This window comes from Monopterus albus, unplaced genomic scaffold (assembly GCF_001952655.1).
Source record: "Monopterus albus unplaced genomic scaffold, M_albus_1.0 scaffold2.1, whole genome shotgun sequence".
Taxonomy (NCBI): domain Eukaryota; kingdom Metazoa; phylum Chordata; class Actinopteri; order Synbranchiformes; family Synbranchidae; genus Monopterus; species Monopterus albus.
This window is the reverse complement of record NW_018127882.1, coordinates 6,653,417-6,677,877: the sequence shown is the minus strand read 5'-3', so window position 1 is coordinate 6,677,877 and position 24,461 is coordinate 6,653,417. Positions and strand designations below refer to the sequence as shown.

Sequence of the window (24,461 nt, the reverse complement as noted above, 5' to 3'; positions counted from 1 at the left end):
CCCCCAGCAGCCTAGGCCTATAGCAGCATAACTAAGGGAAGGCTCAGGGTCACCTGATCCAGCCCTAACTATAAGCTTTATCAAAAAGGAACGTCTTAAGTCTAATCTTAAAGGTAGAGAGGGTGTCCGCTTCCCGAACTGAGACTGGGAGTTGGTTCCATAGAAGAGGAGCTTGATAACTAAAGGCTCTGCCTCTCATTGTACTTCTGTGGACTCTAGGAACCACAGGTAAACCTGCACTCTGAGAGGGAAGTGCTCTGTTAGGATGACAAGGCTGATAAGGCTCTGACACACACAGAGCCAAATTGATCAGTGCCAGAAAAGTGACCGCCCTAAATTAGGCTCTGTGTGTGTTTTAGGTGCTATTGAGAAGTATTTTTTATGTCTTATGCAGTATGGCAGTGCTGAATATCTTTATTCCAACAGTGCCTATATCATGTAAATTCAATCCACACAGTTTGAATGATGCTATTATTTATTTATTAGCTATTATTATTAGGTCATATTTAAGATCATATTGTCCGTTGTTAGATTCCAGGAGACAATTGGCTAGCATTAATCAGGGTATACTGAATCGAATATGATAGGAAAAGCTAACCTGATAACATTATCCACAGAAAGACTGGACTAAAGACTGAACTGAGCTTGAGAGAACACATTACACCAAATTTTACATTTGTGTGGTCAGTGTGAGGCAGAGTCTCAAGCAGGTATCTCGATACTATTAAAGAGGAGCAGAGCTCTGCCCCCTGAAGCTCAAACAGCCCGGTTTAACCCCTGACTGTCTGGGATCGTAATGTTTTTCAAACAGACCTGCGAGCGACGCGCGACAGTCATCCTTCGTTTCCTTCTTTATCTTTGTCTTTTCAATGCCATTTATTTCCTAAATGCAGGAATCGTCGTTCAACTCCACCGTCTGACCTGCTGCATGACTCGTGTCAAGAGATGGAGTAGAGCACCATCTTAGATTAATTCATTCAGGAAGTTATATTCTACACTGTTTATTTTGTGTATATTTTAAAATTAATTTGATTTTTATTTTTCTGTAATTACTGCTATAATTTTTGGTGTCTTACATGCGCCATGTGCGTGTAAGTAGGGCTTGCTTAACACCGGTCGCCTGTCAGCATTCCTGTTGATTTTAAAATTCTTGCACTGCTTTTTAAAACACTTCATTGTCTTGCACCTGCCCACTCAGACATCCTTCAGCCCGGTCCTGCATTTTTTTTTAACACAGTCAGTGTGTGGGAGCCACAGTTTGACAGTCATTCCGACAGCCAACGCACGATGGCTCTGAACGTCCCGGGACTGCTGGTTATGGTGATGTTTTACATGATGGTGCTTGGCACCGGCATCTGGGCTTCTATGAAGTCCAAGCGGGTGCAAAAGAACAGCCAGGCTGACCAGACAGAAGTTACTCTGCTTGGAAACAGAGGGATCAGCCTAGCAGTGGGGATCTTCACTATGACAGGTGAGTCCTGCAGACACACTCTGCGGAGGGGAGATGACCGAGACCATGGCGTAGTTTTGCATATGGAAATAACTTGGGAGGAGAGAAATGTAGCAATATCTGAGCAAACCCGTGTGTATTAACTTTGGAGTGAAGTCATATTAGATCATTACAATGTGTCTGACCTATTGAAAGGGAGGAGATTATGATCTAAAGCTCACGTTACGCACAAATGTCATATTTAATCCCAGACACGTAGGAGGCGACAGCTGCAGGTTAGTGTGCTGACAACGGTATGTTATTGTGGCTGACTTCGGCAAAGTTGAAAATATATTCACAGATTCGAAGTTTCCTGATCAACAGCGAAACGTTGCTAAAATACAAGCTTGGCACTTTTATTTAAACGAGCCGTCCTCTGCTCCAGAGTCCAGACAAATAACATTGGTCTCCGTGTGCAGCGACTGTGAGACCAGTGATAGGCCTGCTAAAATATTCAATAACTTTAACCCAGTGTAGTGTTACAAAAATTACTTCACACATCAATGGCCGTCTGCTGGTTGTGCTACAACCATTAGTTAGAAAACAAAATGTTTTTTCATAGTTTTGAGGGAATTTTTATTGGGAAGAATATTCAATAGCTTCAGTGTTAGACAGTGTCACCAAAATCACTCATCATTATGGATAGGGTAGAAATCTAATGGTGGAAGCAGAGGAGGCTGATGAAGTATGACATGCATCTTCAGTGCTGCAGGTGAGGCTCTAATTCAGGAGGTGGGGGGGTGGATATTTTGGTGCTTTAAGCACAAATGCAGTAATAACCAATCAATCAAAGGCACGGGAAAACAGTTTCCAGTTTAGACTTTAAAGTGGCAGAGTTGGGGCACATTTAAGGACATCAGGAAGTTGGTTCCCTCTGTGTGCAGCATAGCAGCTAAAGCAGCTTCACCCTGTTTGGGTCTGACCTGAAGTTCTACCACCTGACTGCCTCCTAAGGGTCTCAGAGGGCTGTTGGGTTTGTGTTCTTCAAGGAGATCAGACTTGTATTTTGGCTCCATACCACCAAGTGATTTTTAAACTAGCATTTGCACCTTAAAATTGATTCTGTAGGTAACTGGCAGCAAGTGTAAGGATTTAAGAACGGGAGTAAAGTGTTCAGTTATCCTGGTTCTTGATAAAACTCTGGCAGCAGCTAAAGTTGTTTAACCATCTTTTTTGGGAAGACCAGACAAAATAGTCCACGAGTTAGTTTCTCTAAATCTCGTCTGGACTGGACATGATACCTCCGAGTCTTGATGTCCCTCAAGTTTTAAAATCTCTTTAGGCGGGCCCCAAAGTGGTTCGCCTTCGTCCTTGCTTACATGTTGTGTTGTGACTTCTTGATGTTTTGGCTCCTCTTGTCTCTTATCCTTGGCAGAGGGAACATATGAATCACTCAGGATGTACAAAATGTTTGCGATAAACATTCATTCCTGACTTGTTAAGGCAAATTCCATCAGCCCTAAAAAGATGTATGCAGTCCCAGAAGCCGTTGTTTTGATATTTATTTAGGCTAAGTGTTCTATGCTTGCACCAATGCAAAAAGTAAATGTTGTATTTAAGCAGCAAACATGAAAACTGCCTCTAATAATCCACCTGACACACCAGAACATATATTTGATTTATCAAAGTAAACATTACTTGAACTTTGGTGTTAATAAAAACAAAGTGGCAACTCTGGTGCTGCTGGACTCGACCTGAGCATAGCTGCTGGTTCCCAGTTATTTCACAATAGAAAGTGTGAATCTGTAAGAGCTCACTTGTTTCCTGTGCAGAAAAACATTTAGCTTAATAGGTTGAGATCACAACGTCACATAAAAAGATTTAATTGATTCATGAAGGAGTAAAATTCTACATTTGTTTGGTCTGTGAGATATATTATAATTCCTTTGGCGGGCAGTTTTCAGGTTTGCTGCTTAAATACAACATTTACTTTTTGCATTGGTGCAAGCATAGAACACTTAGCCTAAATAAATATCAAAACAACGGCTTCTGGGACTGCATACATCTTTTTAGGGCTGATGGAATTTGCCTTAACAAGTCAGGAATGAATGTTTATCGCAAACATTTTGTACATCCTGAGTGATTCATATGTTCCCTCTGCCAAGGATAAGATAGTCTGTTATACTATTATGTTAAAACTATATAGTTGCACAAGTTCATCACTTAGCAATGTAATTACAAATGTGTAAGCCATGCCATACTGTATTTTTTTTTTATAAATGAGGAGATTATTGCCTAATTTATAATTTGACCATTTTAGTCATTTTGAAGCAGCTCTTATAGAAACATCTGTCTAACTGGTATATTGCTATAGACCCTGTCACATAGGCACGTAGCTTACAGGCTTCAAAATGAGATGTTCATATGCAGCCAGCAATAGCAATTCTTTAACATTTATTTTGAGAATAAGCATTACAGACCTGTAACCCTTAACTTTATCACAAGTTTGTTTTACCATACCAAAAATAACCGGGAGGAAGATTAAACTAAGGCTGACAAGTTTGGAAAGAAACACTGAAATTAAATATAAAATCTGAACTCCCTCTCATGTGCTGTCAAAATATTATTTAAATGTCTTTTTTTTAGACAGGCTCTCACCAGGATTACCTTTTGAGTTCGTTCTTATTTGAAAAAAATATTGATGTTGTGCTTCAAATGTACAATGATTTAAATTGAATATTTAAATTCTACAACTTTGGATTTCTCATATCATTAGTGTATCTTGAACAGATTAATAAAACTGATTAGTGATGGCTGCTTTAAATCTACCTCTACCTCAAACTATATGGAATATATACATATAAATACTGTGTGTGTGTGTGCTTCCTGCAGCTACATTTGTTGGAGGTGGGTTTATTGTTGGGCTGACAGAGGCAGTGTATACTCCAACTATGGGACTGACCTGGGCTGTCATGCCAGTGACAGCAGCAACGTCTTTCATTGTGGGTAAGATATCAGACATCATAATAACTGTATCCTATGTTTATTTTTTGTGGAGTTTTTCCAAAGGTGACACCACACTGAGGGACAGCTGACTTCATACTGACCCTCAGCATGAGACAAATGGAAAGAGTTTATCAATACTGTATATAAAATATATGACTTGTGTATCTCTCTGCACTACAAGATACAGAATGTCTTTTAAGAAGTGCTAAGATGTGGTGGAGACAAACTGGTGCTTATAGTATATTCATGAATTTCCGTAAGACACTGCACCATTTCAAATGTATATTTACTGTGATTTTACACATCCATGTCTCTAGGTTTGTAATTTCAGTGGGATTTCCTGGTTAAACAAATTAAATAAAACATGTAGTATCACTCCCATATGGACATAAAACTGTCTCTTTTTGTGTGATTCAATTATTAAGGTGGACTCTTCTTCGCGAAGAGAATGAGGGACAGAAAGTATGTGACAATGATGGACCCATTTCAGATCAAGTATGGAAACATAGTAAGTGGAGTTCTGTCAGTGGGACTGCTGATATCTGACATAATCTGGGTGACAGGAACTCTTATTGGTTTAGGTAAGTTTATAGAGGCCACTTTTTTTTGTAATGACAACATTTGTACTTGCAACTTTTCAGATCACTGTGGGGGGGGAGATTTCACAGCTGTAGAGGTCCTTGAATAAAAACAAAACAAATATTAGCAAATATTCTGAAATTGAGTTAATTATTTGTGTGATGTACTGTATATAAATCTGAATGTGATTGTGTTATTTTTGTAGGTTCAACAATGAGCGTGGTCCTGGATTTGTCATATACGCTTTGCATTTGGCTCTCTGCTGCGGTAGCCATCATCTACACGCTGCTGGGAGGCCTCTACTCTGTAGCCTACACAGACATCATACAGCTTTTGCTCATATTCTTCAGTATGGTGAGTTCCTTGCTCACATAGTAAACCATTTTAACATAAGTTTATTATGAGACAATGCCACAGAAATGTTCAAGAACCCGTAAAAATTTGTTCTAACATTGCAGTGATTTCAAGAAAAGTTTCTCAAGGTGCCAAACATTTTTTTAAACTCCTTCCTGCTATTCTGCTAAGCCTCTAAACTTCACACCACTGTGAACGACTGAGACTGAACAACTGTTGCACACTACCTTTCTTTTTATCAATTGAATTTGCATGTCATAAGTTTATGTCAGTGGTTTCCTGTCTTCTCTGCAGTGGCTCTGTGTCCCCTTCATCCTGATGAACCCCTATTCAGTTGACATAACCAAGACTGCTTTCAACTTTACCTACCAGGCCCCCTGGATTGGTACAGTCGAAGAAGAAAGAGCATGGAGGTGGATTGATAATTTCTTAATATTGGTAAGAACTACATTCACTAATCACTAAGTATTTAATTTTTCTGCACATGAAATTGTTTATAACTACCAAAGGAATAGGCGGTAGTTTACTAGTTATTTACTGTGCAGTGTTATGTTGGCCTATTGTGCTGCTGATTCTGTGCACTGTGTATTTTTTATGCTTTCCCAAAAACAAATTTACTGATTCTAGCTGAATGGCCATTTAAAATATAGGAATGGTTTTATTAATTGTTTTTATAAGACTTTAGGTAACCTGGGTTATCAGGACTTCCACCAGAGGACACTGTCATCTTCCTCATCAGCCACAGCCAGGCTCACCTGCTTTATCGCAGCTCTTCTCATCTTCGTACTTGGAATCCCTTCTGTGCTGATTGGAGCAGTAGCGGCATCAACAGGTATAGCGATATAGTAGTGTGAAACTCTTATTATAACTTATTTACTATGTTTATGTTTTGATGTCAGATTGGAACATGACCTCATATGGCTCCCCGTCCCCATACGAGCGAGGAGAGGCCGGTCAGGTTTTGCCCATTGCTCTGCAGCACCTCACTCCAAACTACATCTCTATTATTGGTACTGGAGCCATAGCCGCTGCAGTTATGTCATCAACAGACTCAGCTTTATTATCAGCTGCCTCCATCTTCACATCCAACATTTATAAGAACATCCTGAGGACTAAGGTAAGAGGAGACCACAGGGAATGAATAAACCTCATCCTATTTCTTTTCCATTTAGCTTCCAGGCTTTTTTCTATTCCACAGGCATCAGACATGGAGCTCCAGTGGGTGATTCGTGTCACTGTGGTGTTGGCAGGCTTGGCCGGTACATCACTCACATTTCTACACAACAGCATCATGGTTTTCTGGATCCTAGGCTCAGGCATAACCTATGCCATCATGTTCCCTCAACTTGTCTGTGTCCTCTTCTTTAACATCTCCAATGGCTACGGCTCCCTCGTGGGCATGCTATTTGGGGTGGTGTTGAGAGTGCTGAGTGGTGAGCCATCAATAGGATTACCAGTTGTTCTTCACTTCCCAGGTTGTACTCTGGAGGATGGTGTGTACATCCAGCATGCTCCTGTTATGACCATCTGCATGCTGGTCACCTTCTTTGCTACTTTGTTATTCTCATATCTGGCTTCACTGCTCATCAATAAAGGGCTGATTCCTGAGAGGTGGCATGTACTGAATGTGCAAACACAGAAACCATCACAGACATTAATGTTAATGAGCAATGGCACCGCCAAACCAGACGCGGAGAAACCCGACACGCAGGACGAGTCGGAATTAATGTTGTCTACAACTCAGCAGGACTGAAGAAGAACCGATTTATAGGATGCAGACACATTTTATTAAGCTATTATATATTTTTTACTTTTATACGGAATACCTAATCTTTGTAAAAGTATTACCTTGGCCAGGGGATGATGTAAGAATTCACTTGCAAGCACATGTTAGTGACTTTGTAATGATTATATTGGTGTCATTTCTTTGATTATATTAGCAGGGTTTGATTACTTGAACTCGTTGACTTGAAGTACTTCAGGTATAGGCCTGTGTGCCCACTTGAATTCCATTTATTTGTTTTAACATGGTACTGATACAAGATGGCTTATAGGTTACATTCAGTGACGTGTGTTCACAAATAAAGTGGAATTAGGTTTGTTGTATAATCTCATGTTTTGTGATGATGGCCGTGATAGTGACATCAGTGTATGATGTGTCTGATAAGTCAAATTAAAATTTCAAGTAAGATGTCTAAAATCTAAAATTAACTTAATCTTCAGTTTGTTTGTAATGCATATCACCCAAAGCAAAAACATTAACCTGTTAAAGTTATGTAAAGAAATTCCCATCATTTTCCAAAATAAGTGCGTATCTCAGAAGAGACTTACGATGGCGGTAATGCAAAAACAGGATGCCAACTGTCATAAAACACCGACGAAGAAGAAGCCCCAGAAGAAGAAGAAGAAGAAGAAGAAGAAGAAGCAGAAACACCATCACCAGAATAAGAGGAACAAGAACTGCAGGCGAGAGGTTGCTAAGTAAAAGAAAGCTGTTCATTGATTATATTCCCTGTAGTTTGTAAGGTGAGATTAAACTAATAATTCATATATCACATTTTGAAGTATCAAACTGTTAAAATGTGTAGAGATCATGAATTAGTGGGCTAGTGTGAGAGAGAGAAGTTAACTTGGCTAACTTAGCTCAGTTAATTTAAACACAAACGTTTCTCGTTGTCCTGTAACAAACGTTCGTTAAAATTAGTGACGCTTTGTAATTATCGCGTATGTTAGAACATGGAACTGTGGCTTGTCATTCAGAACCCGGTTCGGACGTTAGCGTAGCCATGAAAACTAACGTTTTTATTCGTGCCTCAAATAACCTATTTAAGTTAATGTTAGCCAAGTGACAGCAATGAAATAAAACAACAGCATTTAGCTGCTTATAATACGGTTGTCGATACACAAAACGAAAATGATCACCTTTAAAGAATGTTGAAGTGAAACATTGGTTTCCTGGTATCAGTAAAACAGGCTAACACACCTACACAGAGACTAGCTAGGCGCAGTTGAATGCAAGTTTTTAAAACGGGGATGTTAAAACCAAAATAACCCTTCTTTAAATGTTAATACACAAATTTTCATTTCCTTTAACTAGTAATTGATGCATACAAGATATCACAACTTGCAAATGATTTTAGTAGCTAGCTAAAAGTGCTTGGTTGATTTAGGAATTTTCAACCACCGTTTCTTGTCCATCACTACAAATTATGAGTTCTTGATGCAGGATTTTGATGTATGCTTTGGATCGTCGTGTTTTTCTGTTCACTTTTCTTGACTGCATGACATTTGCACCCAGAAGTTTCAGCTATTTAGTGGAATCAATTTGTACCTCTGTTCTTCAATCTGTGCAACGTTTCCAGTGTCACTGACTGCTACAAACCTGCTAAGAAAAAAAAAAATCTCCTCTTTGCTAAATGGATTAGTAGGTGCCCTAACATGCCACAATTACTTTTTAAATTATTTTGTTTTTCAGATTCAGTAAACAAGTAATCATGCGTTAACATTTGAAGAAAGGCTTATTTTAAATGTATGATTATTGCAGGAGATGTACTCGGGTCAAGCTGTAACTCTACAACTATACACGAGTTCTTATCTGAAAATGTTCATACACCAACAACATTATTAGGCTAGTACAAAATTGGATATGATAGTTTATCAGTTTTATGACAGTGACTAAGAACCAGTATATAATATAAAAAGAGGTTGACTTTGGAGTGTAAAACCAGTTGTCTGTTCAACCAGGCTATTATTGGTACTGCTAACAGTTGTTAGATGAGAGCAACATTAAATGTACAACAGCAATATAAGAACTTCAGATTATGTCCGTATATGTATGTAAAACTCACCAGTTGCTCTGTGACATTAATTTACATTTAATTTCTCATTTTACCTGCTAGTTGGCCCTGCTGCAGAAATGGAGGCAACAGAAGGAGAGGAGAGTCTGGATGAGCAGGCAGTAGCGGAACCAGTCTCTTCTGGACACCAACGGGCCTCTATGAAGCCGATTTGGGCTTTGCTAGAGGAAGCAGCCCAGATAAAATCAGAAGGAAATGCTTTCTACAGGGAGAAGAACATCCGCTCAGCCATTGGCCATTATCACCGCGCTCTGCTGATCCTACGAAGCCTAGACTCCAAAATGATGACGTCAGTGAAAGGTTTTGGACCAGAGACACCTGCTCTCACACCCGAACAGGAGACTTTACTGAGAAACACACAAGTGGACTGCTACAACAACATAGCTGGTACATAAAACATCATGATCATGCAGAGTTCAGGTGTGATTAGGGTACCCCAACATCCACCTCAAGCCCAATTACTGTTATTTGTCTTAAATACATTTCATGCTGTACTAAAGTCTGTTCAAACTGTAGCTCCTCGGCAGACTCCTGGGTATTAGTTGAATACTTTCCTGTAGTTGTTAATTTTATATGAAGTCATTTCAGCGTGAACATGCCCTACCAACATTTCCGTCTGCAATTTGGTGATGTTCCAAACAGGTGACGTCCTTAATGGGAGAGCATAAGGGAAATGACCATAGTGCAGTTGTATTACATATGTATATATTGATCATCTCTTTCAGCCTGTCTGCTGCAGAAACAGAGTGTTGACTATGCTCGTGTATTGGAGTACAGTCTGCGGGTGTTGCAGTGGCGACCAGGTGATGTCAAAGCACTGTACAGAGCAGGAGTAGCCACTCTGGAGATGGGAGATGCAGAGACTGCCAAGAAGTACCTTATCCAGGCCTGCAGAGAGCAGCCTAATGGTAAGAAAAGTGCCACTACAGCAAGATCTAAAGCAGGTTTAGCCCAGTGTCCATATGCAGTCAGTGAAAGTGGCACATCAGCTACCTCAGTTCTCAGTGTCTTCACAAGATTCCTTCAGTCACATTACTAACACTAGAAGGGTTTCCGCAGCACTCAGAGCCCAGTACACAATGAATGTAAACAGACTTGCAGTGTGAAATACACACTTTGGGTCATAGAACGGTTCTCAAGGCTCATAAATGTTCTGGAGGCCACGTACTGGCCTGTGTGTACAGTTCTTGATTTAAATTGGAAGAATATTTTTTACAACAGACACTACTTGGCTGAAAAGATTCCAATGTAGAAAGCCCATTTTCATTGCAGTAGTACTCAAATTGTTCCCTATTGGTTCTTATGTGTGAAAGCTGACTTCAGTACCTAATGTTAGCACAAATATTGCAAACAGACAATTCAAAATTCTTACAGTAATTCATATTTGAGATCACTTAATATAATTAAATACCCTAAAAGTACATTTTTGTCAAAACACTTGGCTTTGATATATAATCTACCAACTGACACTGCAACATTTACAAATATTCACTTTATGCTAAGATTTAGTTTATAACTATTAAAGATGAAGCTACAATCATTTAGCATAAAGACAGCTAGGAAAAAAAAGTTAGCACTTCAAGCTAAAATGCTATTCAGTTTTCACTGGAAACTATTCAACAATTTTTCAAAGCTAGTGTTATCACGTGTGCATGTTGTGACTTTACCTGCAAGTCTGCAGTGTCCCGTGGCAGGGGAAAAACGTTCACCAGGTTTTCAGCAGTGTGTTGCTCTGGCATTGCTTTAGTCTGAAGAACAGCACTCTATTTTCCAGTTACTTACATAATGGCAGTTGACTGTCACGCATAAGTGTTGTCCATGCAGCTGGTCAGTGATGAGACACCTTTTTAGCACTTGTCAAACACTGTGCAGCTCGCATGCATTATCATCATATAGCTTATCCTGTCATGCTGTGACCCTTTTTCCTCAATGCCTGTAGTCCCTGCACGTTTCTGCTGTTTGCATTTGGTGCTGCAGTAAAATGATATACCGACCTCATTATCATGTTATTTCCAGGTGCCGGTGAAAGCAAGGGAAAACAGGGGCTCTTTGTTGTTTAAGACAAAACCATAGTCTTATGAACTACTCTTTAAAAAAAATTAAAAATTTGACTATTTGAATATTCAAAAATTATTGCCCATTCCTAACATTTAATAGGCTCTTTCTAATATCATGCTGCAGTTTGTTTCCTAGCATTCCTCTATTTGAACACCTGTGGGATAAAGAAAAGTGCCTTTGCAGAGTGAAACTTTTTTTTTTTTTTGCAGATGCCAATGTGAGAAAGTACCTGCAGAAGGTTGAGGAGAAACTGAATCAGGAGTTACAAAAAACGAAGGCCATGTATCGAGGCATGTTTTCCCCCAGCCTGAAGAGCAGCTCCACAGAGGGGATTAGCCAAACCAAAACAACTGGCGAGGGGGTTTATCACTCAGCTCAATCAAAGCCTCCACTTGAGAGAGACTGTATTCAACCTCAACCAAACGGAGAATGTTGAGTCTTAAATCAGTAATGGTACCGTGTCTCTTTTACGCATGTAAGAGGTGAGCACAGGAAAGTGATGATTGTAGAGAATACTGGAATGCAGTTGGCAGAAAAGACGTTGCTGCTGAAAATAGAAAGGAAATGACAGGAAAGTTAGTTTCCTAGCAACAGAGACACTGAGCTGTTTTGCAGAGCGAAAGATCAAGAGTTGGATATTTCACTTGAATGCTTCTGAAGGCTGAAGTGATATTCTTCATATAATACTCCAAGTTCTGATTATGCCTCCCGTTGCACTTGGCCAGTCAGCTCTGTGAATGTTTTTTTTTTTAATTGAATTAAAAGTAAAATATTTTTGTAAATCATGTCCAAGCTCTGATGTCTTTAACACTGGGGGGGAAGGGGGGGAAGCCAAGAGAAGCCACATTTTGACTCCAATAACTCAATATTTTAATCACTGAATATTTATTTCAAAATCCTGAGCACAATATCAAGTTAAAGTATTTGCTTGGTTTTGGTCATTATCTGGCCAATATGATTGTACTTCAGAGGCAGTATTGCCAATAAAGATGAATATCATATTCACACAATAGCTATAAATCCTTGAAACAGTCAGAGCAGCATGCAGGCAAGTGTACAACATACACATTCATACTTAGTTACAGGAGGATTCACTCAATATGTACTAAAGCTGCCTACAGCCAATATTATAATAGTGTTTGTTAAGATGTCACAGCATTCACACTGAAAATCTTCATGTAATTAAGTTTTTAAAAAGGTATGTAGTGATTTGCAGCACCCCTAAATGAATATCACCTGTCTTCTCACCAACGTTTCTCTGTGGACCATGCTGCGTCCTACAGGATTGTTTGTATAATTTTCAATGAGACATTGTCAGTGTGGAAAGACTGCAACCTTTTAGTTAAAGTACGCTGATTATGCTGCAGAATATGTTTGGGGAAATTTAACAGACATTTTGTAGTTTTAGGAAGGCTATAAAAGTACGTTATGTCTTTCAAAATTTACAAAAGATTACAGAATGAATGAACCAAGAACAAGATTAATAGCAGGTTTTACAGACTTTGTGCCTGAGAGGAATTTCCATCATGTTGGTGGTGGATAAATAGACTGGCAGATACCTTATGGCCAGTATAACAAACAACATATCTGTCTAATCAGTCAAATCTTTGAAGCTTAAACTGAAAAATGATAGCAATTGAATTTACATGAAATATAATACCACCAATCACTGGAGTTTTGTACTTAAAACATGGAAGGATTACCTATGGTGATATGCATTCACTGTACAAGGGTCACTTCTTGGATGGCTTTCGTTTGAGACTCAAGGACCTCATGGAGCCAAACACTCTCCTCCCCAAGTCCCTCAGAGATCGAGAGCGCTGAAGGGGCATCCGTGGGGGAGGGGATGGAGAAAAGGAAGGGGAAGAAAGAGGAGAGAGGGAATGGCAGCTGCCCTCCAGGCTCTGAGAGCGAGAAAGGTTAAAGAGACTGGCGGTGGAGGAGAGGTGTTTGTCCTCTTTTGCTCTCAGCAGTCTGACCCCTTCATTTTTGCTAATGCCTAAGCTCCCTTGCCCCACATCAAAGGAGGAGACCCAGAGTGCCCGCTTTGAGGGCTCCTCGCCATAATTACGAGGTACCAGCAAACCCTGGGACTCACTCCTGAATAGAGCCCTCCTGGAAAGCCTGAGGCTGGAGCTGCGTCTTTCCCCATCTTCCTTCCCTCTCTTGTTTGAGAGCATGGGTGAGATATCTACTTTTGGCCTCTTGTCATTACTACTAGATGAAGTCTTCACCCTTCTGTGCTCCTTCCTCCAGCTTCCAACACTGTTCCTCCTCCATCCATAGCCGTACTCCACTCTGTCCATCTCCTCCCTTTCGTTTTCGGACTCTTTGCACCAGAGGCGTCCCTCAAAGCCCCTCCAGAGTTTGTTGGAGGTCTTTCTCGGTGCTTGAGCTCCTGATCGCTCCTTCTGCTGCTGCTCAGCCCAAACAGAGCTGTAGTCCTCTCTCTTGGCATAGCTGCTAACTGTGGCTGCCCTGATCAACTTGTGTGAGGCATGCTTTCCTCTATATAGCCCCTCACCCTCCATCCGCTTCCACCCACCGCTACCTCCATTTCCTCCCCCACTCTGCCGAAGTGATCCACCTCTTGGCTGGATACCGCCATGCTCCAAAAGAGAGGGCCTAGTATTGGTGCGTGGCAAGGAGCACTGGAAGGGTGCATCCCGACGAAAAACCGAGAGAGGGGTGGCACTCAGAGGGGAGGGCTGGAGAGGCCGGGGAGGGGAGCGACCTCTGGGGGTAGGGCGGGAGGCAGGGGAGGAGGCTGTGGAAGAGGGAAGGTCAGATGGAGACGAAATCTGCTGGTAGTGGCAGTGCGAGGGGTAGGGAGCATGGATGGATTGGTATGGGTGTATGGGGCTGCTGGAATGTGAAAGAGGAGGGGTGAGACTGGACTGAGACTGTGGAGAATGGGTGACACTGAGGGAGAGCTGTATTGGTCTCTGGGGATTCAGGTCGGTCCGTCTACTGTAGTCATGTGACTGATCTGTCTGGGTTGTCAGGTGAGTTTTATTGTGACCCCTTCCATCGCCTGCAGTATCTGTTTGGAAGCAGTCAATATCCAGTTCTACACCTTGTTCCATCAGACCGACCACAACAGCCCTGGACAGGCCAGAGAGCCGGGAGATCTCTCCCACCATGGGGGAGTCTTCGTTTAGTTTGGGACTGGAGCTGGACTCTTGGATCAAGCTGCTGCGCTGAGATCCAGGAGCTGACCCAGCATTTGTACCAAACACTGATGGCAAAGCATCAGGTGGCGCACTGTTGCTCCAGTCCAATGAACGACAGAAGGCAGATGATCCAAATCCACAACTGGTTCCAGACCCTGAAGTGACCTCCAGAGAACTGCGGTGGCTCAGGCTGCTTGGACATGTTGAAATGCGAGATCGAGCTCTAAGTGCTGGGGTAGGTGTAGCTGAGGAAAGTGATGAAGCAGAGGCAGTGGGAGCAGAAGCAAAGTCACTCCTAAAAGCTCCACAACTGCTATTTTTGGGGTTGTCCACCAGACCTAGACTGGAATTTACACCTGGAGCCACATTAAAGTTGAGGTTGAGATGCAGATTTATGCTCAGGTCCTCTCCAGTTGCTGAAGGAAGGTTACCCAGGTTGATTGAGTTCCTGGTGGCTTTTTTCCCCGTAGTGTTGAGGCTGACCCTGGCCGAGTTTCCCAGCAGTGACTTACAGGGAGTGATGCTGCCCCCTTGCAGGGTGGTGGGTGTACTGCGGCTCTCAAAGGCAGAAAGGGACTGAGTAGAACCATGACTTTTGCCTGGGGTACAAAGACCTCTACGCGTGACTGGACCAGGGGTGGCAGTGAGATCAGAGGTGGACGAGGTTACCCGAGTGTGATACTGACGAGCCAGCCGAGAGATATACTGTTCAAGCTGGGTGACGGAGGGTGGTGTAGGGGGCTGCTGAGGTTGGAGAGGTAGAGCTGGGTCAGTGCTGGACTCTAGTTGTTCATCATATTGGTGTCCTTCAGGACTCATCGAGGCTGACTGCTCCTGGTTCTGGGAGGTGAAGAGGGGGCTCTGTAGGGCAACGGCATGCAACGGGCTGGGGTAGGTGTAAACCTCCTTGGTCCGACGGGAAACCAGGTCTGTACAGTAGCGAGGGTCCAGCTGGGGTCTCGAATGTAGGGAGGAGGTTGAGGAAGACAAAGTGGGGTCAAGAAGCAGAAGGAGGGAAACAATCAGGGATTCACCAAGTCCTGAGCAGAGGTCAAACAGAAAGCTCAGACCAGTTTCTTCAAGGTCATTTGGGACTGTTAAGAGGCAAGAGAGGAAGAATTTCAGACCAAGCATTTTTTATTATAGATCATTATTCCCTAAATATTTCTAAATCCATATGTTGCCAAATGTAAAACCTCCACTGGTGTTTATAGCAAGATCACTGCTCTGAACCATCTTTAGTTGTGCTTTCTGCACCAGCTCACCTGAAACCAGAGTCTCTGCTGTAGGTTTGGTGTCTTCCAGGCTGTTCTGCAGTACAGGCTGCTGCTGCTGCTGCTGCTGCACTGCACCTTCTGACCACAGGATATCAGCATTGTCAGCAGACAGAGGAACCTGCTCCCATAGCTTCAGAGGTCTGGCCAGCAGTGCCGGTCCTCCCTGAGCAGCATCACTGGACACAGAGTAGCAAGAGTCCGACAGAGAGCTCCCACTCACGGAATAGAAACCTTGAGGAGACAGAAAAAATTAAGTATGGATGTCATATGCCAACACCTGATGAAAGGCACTAATGACTGACTAAAGAACAGATTTCCTTTCCTTATGGTGGCGAAGCAATACACTACCCATTATTTCATTTGGATTGTTTTGTCATTACTGACTTTTCTTTTTTCCCCTCCAGCAGAGTTCAGAGACTTGGAGAATCAATGAAAAAGGTGCACTGATGCTATTCTGGTGGCCCAACACCTTAAGACACTTTGTTAGCTTTTATTTTGTCACTTGTCCGTTTCTCTGTAGGTCAATACTTAATTTACATTTAAATGGAAAAATAGTTTTAAAATTTAATACACAGAGACATCATCAATGTTACTACTTTGTATTGTTGGCACTGTTAGTGCACATTTAACCATACCTACTGTAGCCTCATGGTTCTTTTTTTGAATGTTTTCAGTGGCAACAGTCTTTTGTTTGGATGTAGAAAAAGGTGGTTAGTGAGGTGACTAAAATGTAGTTAAAGACGTCACTTACAGAATTCAGACCATTAAAATAAATTTCAGGAGAAAAGAGTCACTGTAATTGATCTGCTATCTGACTAACAAGCAACACGAAGGTAGTGCAGTGCAGTAAGGAAAGCTGTGAACACTAACCTTAGCTCTAAAATATCACAACTTGAGGTTTAGAAGAATAAAATGTATTAAATTTCTCACCTAATAACTTTGAAATAATATAATTTTTAGGTTTGAGTTGAATTACTTGCTAAATTTTGAGATAACCTCCACAAGGAAGTAGTGGATGAAAAAATAAAATAAAATGCTTGTACGAGTGTATAGCAGAAAGAGAGAGGTGTCAGAGTTGGGCACAGAGGCAGGTAACACTTACAATCAGAGTGGATAAGAGTTTGGCAAGAAAAGTTGACAGCAAGAGGAAAAACTCAATGGAGTCAGTGCCAAGTCACAGAGTGCAAGTAAGCAAAAGTAAAAAGAGAGAGGTTAATATTTAATGGGACTTCTGTTGCACAAAGTGGCAAACTGTATTGGGCACTGAACAGTTCAGTGGTATCACACACACTGCTTACCATTTTGACGCATGTATTTACCTGAACTAGGTCTGGAGTCACTGTCCAGGTGGACCATACCACTAGGGTCTGGTGTTGGGGGAGAGAGTAGGTCTGATGGGGCATCCCAGGACAGAGTAGACCAGCGTGAGTTACTCCCCCTGCCGGACAAGGAGTGGGCCGTCCCATCAGCTGAATTACTGCCACAGTCTTCTAGGCTGCTCTGACAGGGTAATGCCATGACATCTGATGGAGAAGGAGCCTGGAAAAATCAAAACCTGATAAGTTAGGGCTGGGCAATACCGCAATATATTTGACTAACATAGCTAAACACTGAGACTGTGGTAACATAATACATTTGTTACGATAAGAGGGCCAAGCGAGCAAAAATATGTGCACTTTGTTTTACCTAGCAATGAGATATGCATCATGTCAGATCAAACCATTCACACAGGTTAACCAGTGACTTCGGTCACCAATTGTAAATTTGTCATTACAGTTTACTTTGGAATTTAGATTTTTCTTGAAAATAACATGGTATGATCATAAAATAACATGACTGCACTGCCAGTTGTACTAAATGATCATCTAGCCCAAGTTGGGCATCATCTTAGTCTGTCTCCAGCCATACGCTCAAGAATTTACAAGGCTGTTTGTCACTTTTTGCGCCCTTTGCAATCACCTGGGCAGCTAGTGTTGAACATCTGTAGGTGTAGGGCTACAGTATAGTATATCTAAAAGTCATTCAAATAATTGATTAGGACAATCACTTGTCACATGGTTGACATCAAGTCATGTGATCAGAAACAAATCCACCTCCATGACAACTGACCGAGCCCTAAAGCTCGAGTCAGCGGAGATGTCGACGCTCTCCTTAATCCACTGTGTCCACTGAAAGTGAACCTTTATTCTGAGCTTTTTCTCAGCTCCTGTCTCTATAGTCAGAAATCAGTGATGAAGCTGAAAACATGATCAAAATGATGTTCAAAACAAACTATCCTCTGCTTGACATTACTCAAGGCCAAACTCTTCAGTGAAACAAATTGTCAATTGCTCAAATATTTGCACAACAGACACTGGTAGAATGACTTTATAAGATCATGTACTATAATATTAACTAATTAAAAGTTTATAAATATTGATTTATTACCCTGCACTACAGCATATTAAGGCCTGAGTGTTAAATAACAGCAAAATATCATTACTGTCAAACAAGTAGCGAAGTAAGCAAGAAGTTAATAACTATAGTTGTGAACTAAAGACAAATAGTACAATACATAATAGAAAGTAGCATCAAATGGAAAATACTCATTGCTGGGGCAAATGTGCTTAGTTACTTTCCACTGCTGATGATAAGGACAACTCCTCAAAACACAATTGGACCCTTGTGAAATGACAGCGTGTCCCCTGAGATCATTACCCAACACACGCTCCGATGACGTCACACCACATTTACCGGAACAGTCGAAACACAATAACAAGAACAATCAACTTTGTGAAGTGCCTCCATTTCCCAGATTAGTAAGCGCTTGGTAGAGTACCCGCCTCCTCTGAATCATTGAACCCACCCCCTCCAGAGCCAAAAGCCCCTGCATTAGACTGATGGAGCCCAGACAACAGAAACACAGTGAGTGGCACTGATCAATCCTCTTGTTACTGAGGAAACAATGCAGGTAGTGACTCACTGCTGGGGCGACATGAGAGGAGGGGGATTCAGAACATAATGGGAGAAGGCAGATGACGTAACAAAGAGCAGCCAGAGAAGCAGAAGAGATGGGGGGAGGAAGGAAAACTAGTGGGAGAAAGAGTTTCAGACTTCTTCCTGTCTGAAGCTTATCTCAGCACTGTGAGATCAGGGAGCCTCGACTCTCTGCTGTCCTCTGTTTTCCTTTTCTTCTTCAGTGAATCCAAAGTGAGTCGTGGCTGAGTGGGTGACCACAAAGAGAAAGAGGGACAAAAAAAAAAAAAAAAAAAAAAAAAAAAAGAGACTGAGAAAAACGGGTGACTCACTGAGCGAATGAAGGCAGCGATGGGAGGGAGGGCGAGACAGGGAGCAGGGTGAGCGGTTGCCGGGTGAGAGAGAAGGGCATCTTGAAGGACCCCCACCTCCCCCACACTACCCCTGACAAATAATCCTTCCCAGCCCCTTCTGTAATATCCTTGGAGCCTGCCACCCCCTACTCACCATAGCTACAGCTGCTCGCTCTCCAACTCTCACTCACTTCTCCTCCCACACAGAACCACAACAGCACAACAGGCCTGGCGAAATATTTAACTCACCCTCAGCCCAAACACACACACGCGCTTTCATTCGCATGCATGTTCTCGTCTGCAAAATCCCACTTTTTGCATTCTCTTCCTTCTGCCATAAAAGCACAAATGTTTATTTTTATACATTTGCAGGGGCCTCACATTTTTCCTTTCCTTTTCATTAAACAAGTTGAGTCAGAGACCTAAGCTGACAGTTTAAAAAGTACTATGGTAGCTCTTTTTTCCTACACAGACCTTTGCTTTTCTGTATCTCTCAACAACCTATTGCATTGCACATTACAGGATATAATGTTACACAGTGATGATCAAATCATAGGAGGCTGACAGACAAGTGGGTGGGGGTCTGTACCAAGCTGTAATATGATATTCCTTCATGTGAGGGAGCAGCACAGCCCCTCTGGAACCATATGTAGGAGATGCATGGGTCAACTGGATAATAATGAAACATTGATTGTAGCTGCACAAGCAGTATCCTTCCTCTTATTAAGGTACAACATGTCATTACAGCGAGACCAACTGCAGCAGTTGCCATATTGAGGGACAATCATTTGGTCACATGGTGTAGGATGGAGCGAGTGTTTTGTTACTTGCTCATTCTACATGGCACACTATTTATTGTTTCATGCATTATTAATGTGATATTGAAATAGACTTCCTATGTTGTGAATCTTTGCCTTCACCACCAAGTGAAGTGATGTGCTCCAGCGTTTCTGAAACATCCAGGTTGAATCCTTTAAGTATCATTGTTACAGACTTATTCCTGGTGAGCTCACAAGGATCCTGAGGCAAAAACCAGAGACAAAAGCGGTCTCACACCACAAGTCAGGGTAATGGCTCTGCATGTAAGATGATGCTTTCCAAACCTAATTTCAAGACAAGGTGCCTTCAGTAAGTTTACACAGATGCTATAGAAACACATACGGTCCTGTGTATTAGGGCTGCATCTAAAAATTATTTTTCTTGATTAGTTCTTTGGTTTATAAAACAGTAAAGATGACAGTAATGTTTTGTTTCATCCAACCACCAGCCCAAAAAGCAGAGGTATTCGGTTACTGTTACAACAACAGAAAGACATTTTGGCTTTTTTTTCTTGAAAATGTCTGAAAAGTTTTGGCTTATCAAAATAGTTGCAGATTAATTTCCCTGTTCATCAATCCACATCTACAAATGGTTGCAGCTCTACCGTCCTCTACCGAGGACAATTTTTATTTTTGAACATTAAATGGTAACAATGTGGATTCCAACAACTTGGCTTTGGCATCCATTCTCAAGACAAGAACAGCTGCTGAAAGGTGTGAAAAGACTAAAATGTTGCACTCTGACAACTCAACCTTTATGTAATATATACAAAACACTATGATATTGAAACATTTATGCAAATTAAATGTGATTTTCCACACAAACAGTATTGAAGTGTCGTATTATTACTTTTTTCAAAAGCCTGTATGCTTCACAAATGCTGGAGATGAAAGTCATTTTAAATTGCATTTTTTTTCCACCAGATGACACCGTACAGCTGTAATCTGAACCTGTCAAATGTGGATTTGCACGGTGATAGCTTTTGCCCTTTCTCTCTGCTTGTAGAGAGAAAAGATGAACTATGTTTCCAGATGTTAAGTCCAAAATGCAAAGAAAGAAAAAGCTGGTATTAGAGTACATTGTGAGTCACTTAATCCTCAGCTCAAAACACTTGTGGAAGAGCATCAGGTGAAATTATTTTAATGAATTTAGGGTTCAAGATCAACTTTTCCACCTTTAATGGAAGCAAAAAAAAAAAATCTGCAGGTACTCTCATTTACTTTCTCTGCCTTGCTCTTTCTCCAGCTGCTGCAGGCTTTAGATTAGATGTGGTCACTTTTTTTAAACAACAATTTGTCTCCATCTATGCAAATGTTGTGTGTTGGCGGAGGCTGGCCCGGGCAGAGGGCAGAGTGCCAGCCTGCTCTGCTGCACTGGCAGCTCCCTTCAGAGGTGAGAATGAGTAATGCTGCTCGGCCCCTCCACAGGATATTTTAGCACAACAGGGGGGTGGGTTGGTCGGGTGGGGGGGGCACAACAGACGAGATGTTGGTAAGTGGGTGGTGAGAAGCCAGATTATTATGAGCCGCACTTCCATGCAAATGCCCGCGCACAGATGCAACGGCAATTTCTGTCTCTGCACTGATAAAGTTCTTATTTTAAGTTTTTTCTTAAGTGTTTTCCTCTTTCGAGTACAGCCTGTAGGAGATAGGATTTCATATTGCCAGATAACTTCACCGCTCTGCAAAGGTGACCTCAGTTGTGGCCTGGTTTAGACACAGCATGTATTAATGTGCTGCAGGCTGCTGACTAATACCAGTCATAGGCATGGAACGCACATACAGTAGGCACAAACATTGTGCAATGTGACCACGATGAACTGTTACTTGTACTTTACACAAGTGTTATTAATGTAGCCTGATAACCCTGAGGTGATAACCACCAGTGGAGCCTGAACACTAGATGACACTGCTTTATTAAATCCAGAAATGATCTCATGATAATCCACAAATGACTGGTTTTGTACTAAATAACATAACTGCACTTTACACTAAGTGCAATGCCATGAAACTCCTAACACCGTCAGACCCTGAACGCAACATGAACCTGTTACTGGATTGTCAAAATCTGAAAATGATCCAGACACAATTCATCACAGACAGACTTTGCAGAGACTGACACAGGACTGCACTTTATTTATAATGCAGTGAATCTCTTGGAAGTTTAGCTCCACAGAAAAGAAGTCCATTTCTGCACACACTGTGAAATTGTAATAATGGTTTGGACTCGGAACACTGTCACCGCTGGAGAGAGTCATTTCATAAGTCCTTTATGCAGTGGAAAGCTGCAGTTGTTTTTAAAACTTCATGCACTATGACCAGAGGAAACTGAGGAAATAAATAAATAAAAAAAAGACAGCTGCATTTAATCCTAATCATTCTCTGCCAATTCAATTCTTGATTTGCTCTAGAAAATGTCAGAAAACAAGAAGAAAATCCAGAAAACAGATGTAAAAAAGAAATCCTGCATTGAAGAAGTTAAAACTATGGATCGCTTTAGTTATAAATTATGTAACCGATTACCAGAAGAGTACCTGATTGGTTTTCTGGCAACAGACCAATTATTAATCCCTTCAAAGCTAATATTCCCTATTGTTCTTAAATCTTATTTTCTTACCATTTTAGACTTTTTATCCAGCCCCAGTTTTAAACAGAAACTCTTGTCACCTCCATCCTCTCATTTTCAACAGATTTTACATGTTGATTGTGCCACAAGTTCACAAATAACAGTCCAGATCACCTAGAGCCATCGTATCCAGGCCTCAGGATGGGCCAGATTTACATTCAGTCCTCCTGTACTACATACTAACCCACATTCCCATCACAAAACACCTGCAAATAAATTTCAAGTCCAGGTTGGGAAAATGTTTTTTCCTGTGTGGATGTGCTTGAAGATGAGCCTAAGATCATACTTGACTCAAGTATTAAGGATTTCAAAATAAAAGATCAAAACTGCAGTACAAGACAGACAGTGGTGGAGTTAAGCTTCATGATGTGATCAGTGATTTGAATGCAAACTGGGTGCCAAAGTGACCTTTACAGCTGATGAGCTGACCAGCCAGAGCCTAAGTGAATGCAGCAGTGTCTGGTTGCTAGCCTGAGTGTTAATACCTGTACATCCTTTTTAACCTTGAGGCAGGGCACAGGACCGGCCAGCCAAGACCTGGTCCTAATACCCTGACCTCAGTGACATTTACTCCATGTGACAGTAACACACTGCTGCTGTATACTGGTGCATGCTTTCATAGGCTGTGTCACCATCTCAATCAATTGGGTAGCTATTTAAATCCCGGCGCAGCCGTATGCCGCCAGGCAGCGATAAAATCTGTCTAGTGAGCCGCAGGGGGACTGGCTAGTTGGCAGATCACCACAATCCCTACATTCATTTTTAATAATCTGGTCATGTAGAGATCCGGGCTACGGGCTGACAGACGCACTGACTGACCTGTTGCCTGTGGGATGTCGCAGAGCCACGCTCCGGATCCGAGGTGGCGCTCACTGGGGTTTCGCTCCTTTCCTCCACCCGTGGCTCGTCCGTGGCAGCAGCGGCTCTGTCCTCCAGAGCGGCGTCCACCATCTCCAGGTGTTTGCACCTGAGCAGCTCCAGCTCTAGCACCCCGGCCAGCGTCGCCTTGAGGCGCTCTCCGATGCGGACGCGCTCAGTGCCCGACCAGAGCGAGTTCATGCAGCTGCGGCGGCCAGCCATCTTCATCGGGGTGCCCGGCAGGCGGAACCGGTGCGCACCGCTGCCTCAGTTACTGTGCAGCAGATAAGAGGAATGAATGGGTCAGGGTACAGGTCCGGCTAGATCAACACAGGTTCGGACGAGTCATAGTAACACATTAATTAACGCCTCACTAATGAAAGATTATAAACATCGCCTTCTGTGGTGTGCCATGCAGCGTGCCTCAGGCAGCCCTGCTGACTGGCACAAAGATAATGAGTCCACTGATAGCCTGAAGGAACATCAACGAGCCATGCCTCACGTTAATCCATCTTGATTTCCTGTTGACACTGTCCTTACTTTGTCACTTAAAACCCTCCATGTCCGGTGGAGTCACCCGCACGCTGCGTTCCCAATAAGACAATGCAACAGAGAGATGGAGGGTGTAACGTGGGAGCAGGCAGCAGAAAGGAGGAGCCACTGCACCAGAGCAGCACTGAGATTGGTCGGGGAAGTTTTTCGAATGGTCGCATAAAGAAATCTTCCCACTGTCCAACTTCTCTGTCCACAGTCAGAGGACAAATACGTCCCTATACTAGGTTTCCCATAGGCAATGAAAGAATGTCACCAATTACATTAACTCAGGAACCTTTGAACGATTTCAGGTACTTTTACTAGGTCATTTACACGATTTTATTCAGTGTTATGCATCAATTTTACGCCACTAACCTGTTTACCTGCCTGCTACTTAGCCAATTAAAGCCCATGCGCACTCACACAGGTGTTGTCAATCTCTCTGGCTGATTAGACACCTGGTCACGTGGGAAATAGGCGGAGTGATGATGGGAAAAATGTAATTTCACCAAACTCTTTGCTCTAATAAGAATGGTAACAGGCTGATTTACCCTGCCACAACGGAACAATAAAATCGAATAAAA

General features: G+C 42.1%; 3 protein-coding genes across 9 annotated transcripts in view; 2 read left to right on the top strand and 1 right to left on the bottom strand.

The window, feature by feature from the left end:
• LOC109956164 (high-affinity choline transporter 1-like) overlaps window positions 1-7,711 on the top strand; it is a 12,924-nt gene extending 5,213 nt beyond the window's left edge. For 3 of the 5 annotated variants that reach the window (XM_020593086.1, XM_020593094.1, XM_020593102.1), the window contains 8 exons: window positions 1,238-1,471; window positions 4,322-4,435; window positions 4,861-5,016; window positions 5,220-5,368; window positions 5,663-5,806; window positions 6,047-6,200; window positions 6,268-6,485; window positions 6,567-7,711. In XM_020593086.1, coding sequence (XP_020448742.1) covers window positions 1,288-1,471; window positions 4,322-4,435; window positions 4,861-5,016; window positions 5,220-5,368; window positions 5,663-5,806; window positions 6,047-6,200; window positions 6,268-6,485; window positions 6,567-7,121 — 1,674 coding nt within the window. In that variant the 5' untranslated portion in view covers window positions 1,238-1,287 and the 3' untranslated portion in view covers window positions 7,122-7,711. The remainder of the gene's footprint in view (window positions 1-1,237; window positions 1,472-4,321; window positions 4,436-4,860; window positions 5,017-5,219; window positions 5,369-5,662; window positions 5,807-6,046; window positions 6,201-6,267; window positions 6,486-6,566) is intronic. The other 2 variants (XM_020593110.1, XM_020593118.1) reach the window with 2 other exon arrangements.
• An 82-nt stretch (window positions 7,712-7,793) lies between these two features.
• Window positions 7,794-12,039, top strand: ttc9c (tetratricopeptide repeat domain 9C). 2 transcript variants are annotated; one of them, XM_020593151.1, is made up of 4 exons: window positions 7,794-7,841; window positions 9,268-9,612; window positions 9,951-10,133; window positions 11,493-12,039. In XM_020593151.1, exons 2-4 carry the CDS (start codon window positions 9,285-9,287, stop codon window positions 11,717-11,719), a joined length of 738 nt encoding a protein of 245 aa, XP_020448807.1. In that variant the 5' UTR covers window positions 7,794-7,841; window positions 9,268-9,284; the 3' UTR covers window positions 11,720-12,039. The 2 variants fall into 2 exon arrangements, with proteins under 2 accessions (XP_020448807.1, XP_020448799.1); XM_020593143.1 differs by having other exon boundaries at window positions 7,795-7,894; window positions 11,493-12,038.
• Window positions 12,040-12,145: 106 nt separating this feature from the next.
• LOC109956133 (uncharacterized) lies at window positions 12,146-24,447 on the bottom strand. 2 transcript variants are annotated; one of them, XM_020593022.1, is made up of 5 exons: window positions 24,253-24,447; window positions 23,305-23,617; window positions 17,053-17,272; window positions 15,722-15,964; window positions 12,146-15,550 (listed from the first exon to the last, which is right to left on the bottom strand). In XM_020593022.1, exons 2-5 carry the CDS (start codon window positions 23,569-23,571, stop codon window positions 13,017-13,019), a joined length of 3,264 nt encoding a protein of 1,087 aa, XP_020448678.1. In that variant the 5' UTR covers window positions 23,572-23,617; window positions 24,253-24,447; the 3' UTR covers window positions 12,146-13,016. The 2 variants fall into 2 exon arrangements, with proteins under 2 accessions (XP_020448678.1, XP_020448670.1); XM_020593014.1 differs by lacking the exon at window positions 24,253-24,447 and adding an exon at window positions 23,884-24,243.
• Window positions 24,448-24,461: the final 14 nt, after the last annotated feature.

Bases quoted from the DNA above. Each gene is read 5' to 3' on its own strand.
- ttc9c (XM_020593151.1), top strand. From the start codon at position 9,285: ATGGAGGCAACAGAAGGAGAGGAGAGTCTGGATGAGCAGGCAGTAGCG. The intron at 9,613-9,950 runs GTACATAAAACA...CATCTCTTTCAG, and splicing joins CTGCTACAACAACATAGCTG to CCTGTCTGCTGCAGAAACAG. The intron at 10,134-11,492 runs GTAAGAAAAGTG...TTTTTTTTGCAG, and splicing joins CTGCAGAGAGCAGCCTAATG to ATGCCAATGTGAGAAAGTAC.
- LOC109956133 (XM_020593022.1), bottom strand. From the start codon at position 23,571: ATGAAGATGGCTGGCCGCCGCAGCTGCATGAACTCGCTCTGGTCGGGC. The intron at 15,965-17,052 runs GTAAATACATGC...TGTCTCCTCAAG, and splicing joins TGACTCCAGACCTAGTTCAG to GTTTCTATTCCGTGAGTGGG. The intron at 15,551-15,721 runs GTGAGCTGGTGC...GCCTCTTAACAG, and splicing joins AGCAGAGACTCTGGTTTCAG to TCCCAAATGACCTTGAAGAA.